The sequence below is a fragment of the Narcine bancroftii genome, chromosome 5 (assembly GCF_036971445.1).
Source record: "Narcine bancroftii isolate sNarBan1 chromosome 5, sNarBan1.hap1, whole genome shotgun sequence".
Taxonomy (NCBI): Eukaryota; Metazoa; Chordata; class Chondrichthyes; order Torpediniformes; family Narcinidae; genus Narcine; species Narcine bancroftii.
In genome coordinates, this window is record NC_091473.1 from 101,897,877 (window position 1) to 101,910,173 (window position 12,297).

Genomic DNA, 12,297 nt, shown 5'->3' on the forward strand with positions numbered 1-12,297 from the left:
AGACTACCATACTGCAATCCACTGAAGAGGTACTGGGCTTCTCCTCCAGGAAAAACAAGGACTGGTTTGACGAAAACAGCCAGAAAATCCAGGAGCTGCTGGCAAAGAAGCGAGCTGCCCACCAGGCTCACCTTACAAAGCCGTCCTGTCCAGAGAAGAAACAAGCCTTCCGTCGCGCATGCAGCCATCTTCAGCGCAAACTCCGGGAGATCGAAAATGAGTGGTGGACTAGCCTCGCCAAACGAACACAGCTCAGCGCGGACATTGGCGACTTCAGGGGTTTCTACGAGGCTCTAAAGGCTGTGTACGGCCCCTCACCCCAAGTCCAAAGCCCGCTGCGCAGCTTAGACGGCAAAGTCCTCCTCAGCGACAAGATCTCCATCCTCAACCGATGGTCAGAACACTTCCAATCTCTTTTCAGTCTAGAGCTGGATGAGGTTCCCACTCTGGATGAGACATATAAGGCAATCGAACAACTGAAAAGTGGCAAAGCAGCAGGTATGGATGGAATCCCCCCAGAGGTCTGGAAGGCTGGCGGCAAAACTCTGCATGCCAAACTGCATGAGTTTTTCAAGCTTTGTTGGGACCAAGGTAAACTGCCTCAGGATCTTCGTGATGCCACCATCGTCACCCTGTACAAAAACAAAGGCGAGAAATCAGACTGCTCAAACTACAGGGGAATCACGTTGCTCTCCATTGCAGGCAAAATCTTCGCTAGGATTCTACTAAATAGAATAATACCTAGTGTCGCCGAGAATATTCTCCCAGAATCACAGTGCGGCTTTCGCGCAAACAGAGGAACCACTGACATGGTCTTTGCCCTCAGACAGCTCCAAGAAAAGTGCAGAGAACAAAACAAAGGACTCTACATCACCTTTGTTGACCTCACCAAAGCCTTCGACACCGTGAGCAGGAAAGGGCTTTGGCAAATACTAGAGCGCATCGGATATCCCCCAAAGTTCCTCAACATGATTATCCAACTGCACGAAAACCAACAAGGTCGGGTCAGATACAGCAATGAGCTCTCTGAACCCTTCTCCATTAACAATGGCGTGAAGCAAGGCTGTGTTCTCGCACCAACCCTCTTTTCAATCTTCTTCAGCATGATGCTGAACCAAGCCATGAAAGACCCCAACAATGAAGACGCTGTTTACATCCGGTACCGCACGGATGGCAGTCTCTTCAATCTGAGGTGCCTGCAAGCTCACACCAAGACACAAGAGAAACTTGTCCGTGAACTACTCTTTGCAGATGATGCCGCTCTAGTTGCCCATTCAGAGCCAGCTCTTCAGCGCTTGACGTCCTGCTTTGCGGAAACTGCCAAAATGTTTGGCCTGGAAGTCAGCCTGAAGAAAACTGAGGTCCTCCATCAGCCAGCTCCCCACCATGACTACCAGCCTCCCCACATCTCCATCGGGCACACAAAACTCAAAACGGTCAACCAGTTTACCTATCTCGGCTGCACCATTTCATCAGATGCAAGGATCGACAACGAGATAGACAACAGACTCGCCAAGGCAAATAGCGCCTTTGGAAGACTACACAAAAGAGTCTGGAAAAACAACCAACTGAAAAACCTCACAAAGATAAGCGTATACAGAGCCGTTGTCATACCCACACTCCTGTTCGGCTCCGAATCATGGGTCCTCTACCGGCACCACCTACGGCTCCTAGAACGCTTCCACCAGCGTTGTCTCCGCTCCATCCTCAACATCCATTGGAGCGCTTACACCCCTAACGTCGAAGTACTCGAGATGGCAGAGGTCGACAGCATCGAGTCCACGCTGCTGAAGATCCAGCTGCGCTGGATGGGTCACGTCTCCAGAATGGAGGACCATCGCCTTCCCAAGATCGTGTTATATGGCGAGCTCTCCACTGGCCACCGTGACAGAGGTGCACCAAAGAAAAGGTACAAGGACTGCCTAAAGAAATCTCTTGGTGCCTGCCACATTGACCACCGCCAGTGGGCTGATAACGCCTCAAACCGTGCATCTTGGCGCCTCACAGTTTGGCGGGCAGCAACCTCCTTTGAAGAAGACCGCAGAGCCCACCTCACTGACAAAAGGCAAAGGAGGAAAAACCCAACACCCAACCCCAACCAACCAATTTTCCCTTGCAACCGCTGCAATCGTGTCTGCCTGTCCCGCATCGGACTTGTCAGCCACAAACGAGCCTGCAGCTGACGTGGACTTTTTACCCCCTCCATAAATCTTCATCCGCGAAGCCAAGCCAAGAAGGCATCAAGATCCCTCTGCACCTTGGGTATCTCCAATATCTCCAGTTTTTTAAGGTGGATAAATTTACATAATTTGTAAAATGATAAACCCCTGCGTTGATGTCTATGCGACACCACTTATTACGTCTCGTAAACCAAAGAACCATCCATGTCTGTTCAGTTCACAATAATATGTGACCTTCTACTCCACAATAAACTTTGTTAAAGAATTTCATCAGATTCCTTCTGGAAATCTAAGTATCATGCATGCACCAATTTATCTGCAGCATGTTATTTCTTCAAACAACTCTGGTTGATGAGTCATACACAATTTCTCTTTCATAAAACCACATTGGTTACCTTTTGGTACTACCCTGACATAACATCTTTAATATTAGCTACACTATTTTTTCCAGTGACAGAGGTTAAATTCATCAGAACCCATGGCTGGTTTAATGGTAACCTCATCTGTTTACCCATGATAATTTTCAGTGAGGGACACTGCACCACCAAGTCAGTGAAGGCTTGATGAAGGGCTTAAGCCAGAAATGTTGCTTATGTATTTTTATTTTTGCTACATAAAATACACTGTTTGACCCGCTGAGTTTCTCCAGCATCGTGTTTTTCCTTCAATCACAGTGACTGCAGACTTTGGTGTTTTACTTCTGGTATCCAGATTGATTTGAGGAAAAACTGCCCATTTCTTGGTGTGCTGAAGGGTTCTACCACTTGATGGCAAATAGTCCAAAGTTACCCCATCAACCTCATGTTTGACTGTACAAAATGTTTGCTCTTGTTAACTTGTTGCTTCTTACTTCTGAATTCTTTTTGTTGACCTTATTTGGCTATATCATAGCCTTTCAGAGAGCTTAAATGTCCAATAATAATATTTCTCCAAGAATTTTTTTGCCATTATAAAATGAGGATGAGGAGGTCTTTGGCAACAATAACATATTAGTACTCTAAATATGGTATTGGACCCAGGCACAAGTCGTCCTGACCAAGTGTACTCAATTGAATGATTTATCAATCATCTACTTTGCAGTCCTACCAGTTACCTATTCTACTAGGAAATAATTATTCTGGAAACAATGGAAAAATAGTTAAACTATTTATTGCTGTAAATAGGTGTGTTTACATTATCTATCTTTCATATGTGGCGCTGATTCTTTCACACTTTTTAGCCCAATCAATCAACCCTTTTTTAAAATTTGGTGAGTGAAGTAAGATTTGGCTGCCTGGTGAAAGGCGATGGCTAGTTCCCAGCGAGGTGTTTCCTCCCTGATGTATTCTTTATCATGAATTGACCCTGCCATTGCCAGTCACCTCAAATCAGAAACTAATTTTTGTATGTGCCCTCTTTCTGGCTTCATCTGGGTTGTTTGAGTTGTGCATCCAAACAGCATGGATGTTGAATTATCCTGAATGATGGTTTTAATGCGTGGTCAAGCTTGTCCTCTTTGTCCTGCTAAGCCTCTTCCATCTAATCTGTAGCCTCATAGATATTTGTTCTGTAGCCTCATAGATATTTGAACTCAAGTAGGCCTACTGTGATATTGTCCTCTCTGGGGGCGGCTGTGTTGAAATCGTCGGATGTGCAAGTCCAATACAGTTTGAGGTTCAGAGAAGCACTTAAACACAACTGTAAAAATATTTCAATACTATTCCTGCAAAATTAACTTGGGAAGATAGGTTCATTGACATGAACTGATCCTGACCAAATAAGTTGAGGTGACTAAAAGCTTTGTCAAAGGGAAGGTTTTGGGAAGGGCTAAAAAAGAGAAAGGGTGATGGCAGTGGAAAGAATTCCAGACTTTAGTGGCACCACACTTTAATCACAATACCTCTCAGTATGTGCATGTACAAATCAATGCATGTACAAATGGACAGCTGAGAAAATAAAGCTACCTATGGATAGAAATTCCACAAGTCAGTGATTGAAGTGAGACTGTAGCTCTAGTCACCGACTCCTGGCTTTTGTGCCATCCCTACTTGCCGCTCCTTACCTGTGCTCCATTAATCCTTGTGAGGATTAATGGAGCCTTTGAATGAAAGTTCCTGTACTCATGATTTGGGAATGAGATTCACCGTCATTTAGGAGGTACTGCCCGCTCAGAGGTACTTACTAAAATTCATGATGGATTAGAATTGCAAGTATACACTTATCTGAATATGACTCCATTCATATATTACATTTCATGGCATCAGTTTGTTACAAAACATTAATACTCTTGGAATGTGTTCAGCAGTCTCAAAACTTGCCCTCAACAGTCCAATCAATTCACAAGGAGAGAGGATTACAGGGGCCACCATCTTGGCCACAGACTCCTTGGTGGCAGGATGTTAAGAAATGACTATACCTGCAGCAAGTGCAGCCAATGGCCAGCCCCAAAAAAGCATAATTATGGAACTGGAGCTGGAGTGGGATAATCCGGGAGGCCTGTGCAAGTCATGGATAAGACTTTTGGGCAGATCTTTGGACCCAGAGTGCAGAATTCAGCCAGTTGATAGGTGAAGATCAAGAGAGGTAAGGGGAGAAAAAAACTCACCCTGTGGCCCTTCCCTTCTGCATCATGTATATCCCTTAATAAAGTGTTGAGGGGGCTGACCTATCTGAGTAAGGCAGCAACCAAAGTAATAGCACTGTGGTCAGTCTTGAGCCTCAGAAGAGAAGGCTGAAGTCAGTCAGAGTGATGGTCATGGAAGAATTGATAGGGAAATACAAGAGACTCCAGAAAGTGTGTTGCTTTGAAGATGTCTCAGAGCGGTTGCCTAATATTCTTTAAGGGGAGGGTGAGTAGCCAGAGGTCTACCAATGACGTGGGCAGGAATCTGGTTGCGGTCTGGCAAAACAGGTTTAGGGAGTTAGGAAGAAAGCCTGAAGAGCAGGACCTCCAAAGTTGTAATCTCTCGATTACTCCCAGTGCCATGAGCTAGGCAAGGTGCAAAAAGGAAGAGAGTGTTGACAAATAGTGTAGCTGAAGAGATGGTGCAGGGGCAAGGTTTCAAGTTTGTGGATTATTGGAACCCTTTCTGGAGAAGGAATGACCTGTACAAGTGTGACAGATTGCACTTGAACTAGAAAGGAACAAATGTCTGTCCAGGAGGTTTGCTAATGCTTTTGGGGGTAGGGGGAGTGTATGCTTTAGCTAGATTTACAGTGTGGGTGGGAACCAACTTGAAGAGGCAGAGGAAGGAGTGGTTGACACATAAAAGAGACAGCAGGTAGGGTGTTTCTGTGGAAGGATGGCAGAGAGGGCAAGGTTACAGCCAGTGGGATGGGTTGCAATGCAAAAGGGACACAGAGTCAAAAAAAGTTTTAAAGAAATAGGACTGAAGATTTTGTATTGAAAAGCACACAGCGTCAGAAATAAAGTATATGTCCTTGTAGTATAGCTACAGGTTGATGTTATGGCCATCACAGAATCATGTCTAAAGAATGGATGGATGGGGGCTGAATGTTCAAGGATACACCATCAAAAGGATAGGCAGGAAAACAGAAGGTGTGGTGTGGCTCTGTTGTGGAAGGAATAAAATTCAATGATTAGAAAGAGGTGACATATAATCAGAAGATATAGAATTGTTATGGGCTGAGTTAAGAAGGTAACAGGACATTGTTTGCAGCTATATACAAACCACCCAACAGTAGCTGGGATGTGGGCAAAAATTACAACAGCAAATTGAAAAGATGTGTAAGAATGGCAATGTTATAGTAGTCATTGGGGGATTTTAACATGCAAGTAGATGGGAAAACCAGCTTATGACAGGATCTCAAGAGAGAATTTGTAGAATGCCTAGAAAATGGCTTTTTAGAGCAACTTGTTGATGAGCCCACTAGGGGACCGGCAATACTGGATTGGGTGTTTTGTAATGCACCAGAGTAATTAGAGAGCTTAGAGTAAAGTCATCTTTAGGGAGAATTTATCACAATGTGATTGAGTTCAATTTGAAATTTAACAAAGAGAAACTAAAGTCATATGTGTTGGTATTTCCGTGGAATAAAGAGAATTATAGTGGCGTGAAGGAGAAACTGGGCAACGTGGATTGGAAGGGGGCTCTATTAGGCAGGATGTCAGAGCATTAATGGATGGAGTTTCTGTGAGAAATGAGGAAAGTGCAGGATAGAATATACAGAGAAAGAGGAAATACTTGAAAACAAAAATGTCCCAACTGTGGCTGACAAGATAAAGCCAATGTAAAGACAAGGAAGCAACAACAAGTGGAAAGATAAGCATTGGGAAGTTTTTGAAAACTTGTAAAGGCAACTAAAAATCTCATGAAAGAAAAGATGGAGTTTGAAAGGAGGGAAGCAAATGGTATAAAAGAGGATGAAGAAATTATAATGGGAGCAAGGAGGTGGCAGAGGAGCTAAATGAATATTTTGCATAAGTCTTCACTGTGGAAGACATAAGCATTTTGCCAGATGACCAAGGGTACAGGGAAGGGAGGTGAGTGCAGTTAAAATTTCAAGGGAGAAAGCTTAATGGTCTAAGAATGGATAAGTCTCCAGACCAGATGGGTTGCAACCCCGAGTTCTAATCTGCTACTAAGTAGCAGTAGAGATTATGAAGGCATTGGTAATGAACTTTCAGGAATTGAAGGAGGTCAGGAGATTCACAAATGTCACCCCCTATCCAAGAAGGGAGGGTGGCAGCAGAAAATAAATGATAGGCTGGTTAGCCTGACATCAGTGGTTGAGATAATGTGAGAGTCAATTGTCAAGGATGAGGTAACGGAGTACTTGGAAGCACGTGGCAGGACTGGCTAAACCCAGCATGGTTTCCTTAAGGGAAACCCTTGCTTGACCAACCTATTGGAAAACTGACAATCAGGCTACATAAAGGAGAGATAGTGGATGTTGTGCATTTAGATTTTCAGAAGGCCTTTGACAAGGTGGAGCACATAAGACTACTTAACAGGATAAGAATCCATGGCTGCATTTGTAGAGTATTGGCTGATTGGTAGGAATCAAAGAGTTAGACTACATGAGTTATATTCTGGTTGGCTGCCAGTTGCTAGTGCTGTTCCAATAGTGATCTATTTGGAGGTGCTTCTTTTTATGTTTTCTATGACTGATTTAGATTATGAAATAAATGGCTTTGTGGCCAAGTTTCTAGATGATATGGAGGTAGGTGGAAGAGCAGCTAATGTTGAGGAAACAGGGAGGCTGTAGAAAGACTGAGACAGATTAGAAGAATGGGCAGAGAAGTGATAAATGAAATGCAATGTTGGATATTGTATGGTCATCCACTTAATGGGCAGACTATTTTCTACATGGGAGAAAATTGAACATTCCTAGATGCAAAGGGACTTGGGAGTCCTCGTGCATTATAGCTTGAAGGTAAACTTGCATGTTGAGTCAGTGGTGAAGAAGGCAAATGAAATGCTGGCATTCATTTCAAAAGAGAAATAGATTAACTGTGTAAGAGCAGGGATGTGGTGTTGAGGCTTTATAAGGCACTGATGAGTCCTTCCTTGGAGTATTATGAGCAGTTTTGGGCTCATTGTGTAAGAAAAGATCTTCCAACCTGAGAGAGGCTTCAGAAGAGGTTCACAAGGATGATTCTAGGAATGAAAGTGTTATCATATCAGGAGTGTTTGACACCTCTTAACCTGTACTCTTTGAAATTTAGGAGAATGTGGGTGGGAGATCTGATTTGAACATTTCAAATGTTGAAAGGCATGGACAGATGGGAATGTCTAACACCAGAATGCAAAATTTCACGATTGAAGGGTGTCCACTTGGATCAGAGATGTGGAGATGTTTTTTTAGCCATAGGGTGGTGAATCTGTGAAACTTGTTACCACAGCAGTTGTGGAGGCCAAGTCATTGAGCATATTTAAGCAGAGATTGAGAGGCTAGGGAATCAAGGGTTTATGGGAAGGAGTAGGGCTATGGAAGAATCGATCAGCTCATGATTTAATGGTGGGGAAAACTCGATGGGCCTATTTATGCTCCTATATCTTGTGTTCTTATGGTCTTAAGGACCAGGATAAAGGGAAGTCCTCTGTTTTTCTCTGTATTAAAGACAAAAATATCAGTTACAACCAGCTGAGAGGACAGGCAGACCTATGTGTTTCCATTTCCTACACTGTGGCATTTCCTCAGTGCTGTACAAATGTCATAGATTTTTATTGGGGTTGAAATTGGACCTCTTCAAACCCTGTCAAGAATGCAACAAAAAAAGTGATCTATTATTTTTAAAATAGGATGCATTGTCAAGAGAAGCTGAGCAATGTTTGAACATGCTGCATTGTATTAAAGAACATTAACATGAGGAAAAAAACAGAACAGGATGAATCAGCATTGACAATAGAATTACCATAAGATTCATAGTCGATTCTGCTGCATTCCTCTTCTATTGAATGCAAATTAATTTATTATATTGTTGTGGCATACAAGTGAATGAGGTTGGATTAGTTGGTCATTATGTGTGGTGTTTAGTAGTTTACATCAGTGTGACTCCAATTAAATGATTGATTTTCATTGTTATATATTCAGACAGCAGCAATAGAAATTAGCCAAGAGAGTGTTATATTTACCAATTACCAATAATATAACACCTTATCTAATTTATGTAAACTTTTCTACCTAACCCCTAATTATGAGCAAATATACGCGCGTGTGTGCCCAAAACCATAACAGTTCAAAGTCTAGTCTCAGAAATCCAGTGTTGACACAAATAATTTGATGCAACAAAATGTTTACGAATAAGGTCACAAAATCCTTGTTGAGATGCTTCCAGAGAAATGTCCTTTTTGGATGAGTGACAACCAAAACTCCCCTTTTCCTGCAGTAGGGGGAATGAAATGAGTGATATTCACAAAGCTTCCAGAACCCTATCGTGTGTCAGCCGAAATGACTGTCTCAATGGTCATAATCCCAATGCAGTATTTCTTTGCTTCAAGAACCCTTTCGTGGGTCAGCTGTTTAAAGTGACCTTCCCTTTTGGTCACTGTATGATACACTAATTCCCCTTCAAAAGTGACTGTTCCTTAAGCCATGGTGGGATATACTCATTCTCCTTACAGAAAGAAAGCAGACAAATTGTCTATTATCACACAAGGCTACTTCAGCATAGATTCCCTTTAAAGGGATGCTTCTCCAAGAGTTGCTTCTTTAAAATGGCTTCTCATCAAACAGTTTACTGTTTATTTAATATGTTGGTCACATGGTCTCTGCACTTGTGTTGCAGGGCCTTCCTCTCTCTTCAGAAGTAGCAAATTTGGGTAAACGCTGTCCTCAGCCTGTCAACTGACATTCTATCTTCCATATCTTGTAGGGCTTGCAACTTGGTTTGTTCTCTTAAAGTGAGAGTCCCACTCAAATGAAAATAAATTGGGAGCACATAATATTATACAGGCATAAAACAGTGTGGAAGCCCAGCAAATTTAAGAGCCTATAAGTAACCAATTTATCTTAAAAAGCATGCATGAATCAGAGCCCACATTTAATAGCAACTGACGGAATTAAAATGTAAATGGAAAAAAAAAATCTGATGGGGAGCTTTTTTTTAAGAAAAAACTCCCAATGTGGAACTGTAATTTTAGTCCAGGTTTGATGGAGATTATCCTTTTACCTTTGATCTCACAAGAATGTTTTGATCAACCCTCTCTCAGAATGTTTGTTCAGTTGCTGGGCAGCTTTCTTTTGAAGCTGGATTTCTCTTTCTTTAAGCACGCATTTGACTGTGCTATTTGGTTAATTGTAAGTGAGGTCATCTTTGATAAATTTTCACATTTTATTCTTCACTCTGTGGCAATGCACACAAGAGTCAATTTGTGTTCTATTGAAACTTACTTTTCTTTTATCCCTTGTTTTGCAGGGCATTTGGGCTTCCAAGAAAGCTTTGTCACATCAGGCGTTTTCAGTGTTGCTGAGCTGGTGAGAGTGTCACAAAGTAAGTGAAACCATCTTCTCAAAACTGACATTATCCCAAAGGGTCTGAGCACTGGGGAAAGATAACTCAGCAATGCTGATCAGAGCAAACTGAAGATGTATAACACACTGTTCGCTCTGACACTGGGACAACTGTTTCCAGTTCTCGAGCTTCATTAGGAGCTGAATATTTTTGGTGAAGGTACAGATGAAATTTCAGCTCTAGTTCAAATATCTAATTAAAATGTCCTAGATTTCAAAAAAAAGAGTGATATTTGTCTACATATGGTAACCAGTCTTAATGAATGCAGCTTTGTAAGCATTCTCCATTGGTTGTTTTCCACTTCATTCACCATTTCTCAGCCCTTTTAACCAATTAATCAATATCACCCTCCACCAATCTTTGCATCATCTGGAAATTTAGTGATTATGCCTCTGTATGCACATCCGAAATTGTGTTTTGAAAAAAAAATTAAGACAGTGGTTCTACTTAAAGTGGTATGTGAGTGGAAGGAAAAAGGTTGGGAACCAGTGGATTAAGGTGTAAAATCACCAAGACCTGATGGGATATATCCCTGGATAATGAGAGAAGGAAGGAAGAATATTTTAGGGGCTGTGGCGGTGTGAGCAGTGGGACAAACACCAACACCATGTTGAGGGTCATTAACGATTGTTTTTAGTCAAATTCAGCATGAGCTCAGTCATCTGGTGCATTGCGACATGATAATCGCTGCCCAGGACGAAGGCACTTTATTTGAACTCCGGCGGGCACAGCTGCTTGCTGAAAAAGGCCAGTGAGCGCCATTGTCCATCGAGCCACCAGAATCCACCCCCCACTGCCGTAGCTGAGACGTTCACGGAGAGCGCCGTGCTTGCCTCCAGCTGTGTGTGCACCAGCAACGTGGCACTGGCGTGAGCCTCCTTTGTCACGATGAAAGCCCTGTCCGCCACCTCTGTCCATGATGAAGTCTTTTGCTTGGTGGCCATGAGCGCGAACAATGGGTGCATGGTGCTTGCGGCTCCGGAGATAAAACAATGGTAAAAGTTCGCCATCCCCGTGAACTCTTTGAGGCCTTTCAAGGTGGAGGGTTTGGGAAATCGTTGAACAGCTGCTAGCTTCTCCGGCACTGGTGCAGTCATAGCCGCTGAAATGGTGTGCCCCAGGAACTGGAGGGTCTCCTTGCCGAACTGGCATTTTGCTGTGTTGAACCGTGAGGCCGAAGTCTGTCAGCCGGGCAAAGAGTGTGCGGAGGTAGGCTTTGTGTTCATCGCGGTTGTGACTGGCAATGAGAATATCATCCAGGTAAATGAACACAAAGTCCAGGTCTTTTCCAACCGTGTCCATGAGGCGCTGGAGCATTTGGGCAGTATTCTTTAGGCCGAAGGCCATACGCAGGAACTTGAAGAGGCCGAAAGGAATGATAATGGCCATCTTACCCACGTCGTCTGGGTGCACCAGGTTCTGATGGTATCCCTGCATGAGGTCCACTTTGGAGAAGACTTGTGCACCATGGAGGTTGGTGGAGAAGTCCTATATGTGGGGCACTGGGTACCTGTCGGGAATGGTTGCGTCATTTAACCGACAGAAGTCCCCGCGCGGTCTCCAACCCCCGGATGATTTCGGGACCATGTGGAACGGTGATGCCCAGGCGCTGTCCGAGCGCCAGATGATTCCCAGTTCCTGGAACCTGGAGAATTCCTCTTTTGCTTGCTGGAGCTTCTCGAGCGGCAGCCATCTGGGTGTAGCGTGCAGTGGGGGGCTCTATGTGGCAATGTGGTGGAAGACCCCATGCTCAAGAAAGGCGGCATTGAACCGTGGCTCTAAGATGGCGGGGAATTTGTGGAGGATCTCATCAAACTCGTCCCTGATGGCAGCTACGGTGGCGATTTTGGGCCTGCAGGCTTCTGCTGTGTCCATTCAGGTGGAGTGGAATGTTCGGGAGTTGATCAGCCTTTTGGCCTTCATGTCAACCAGCAGGCCATGAACTCTGAGAAAGTCAGCCCCTAGCAGCGCGGTGCCCACGGAGGCTAGGACGAACCTCCAGTGGAACTTCTCCTTCCTGATCTGGATCTGTGCCCTGCGGGTGCCGTAGGTCCTGATGGTGTAGCCGTTGGCCGCCCGCAGGGTTGGACCTCGAGATTGGGAGCGAGTCTCTAATGCTGTGGGGAGAAGGGCCCCTGTGTCCACCAGGAATCGGCATGA

General features: G+C 44.0%; 1 protein-coding gene across 50 annotated transcripts in view; it reads left to right on the top strand.

Moving 5' to 3' along the window:
- The window catches only part of nfia (nuclear factor I/A), a 607,739-nt gene that overhangs the window by 330,060 nt on the left and 265,382 nt on the right, over positions 1–12,297 (top strand). For all 50 annotated transcript variants that reach the window (XR_011357787.1, XR_011357794.1, XR_011357786.1 and 47 more), the window contains one exon: positions 10,042–10,116. Coding sequence is in view for 21 of the 50 variants with exons in the window: in XM_069938538.1 (XP_069794639.1) it covers positions 10,042–10,116 (75 nt within the window). In the remaining 29 variants the exon portion in view is untranslated. The remainder of the gene's footprint in view (positions 1–10,041; positions 10,117–12,297) is intronic.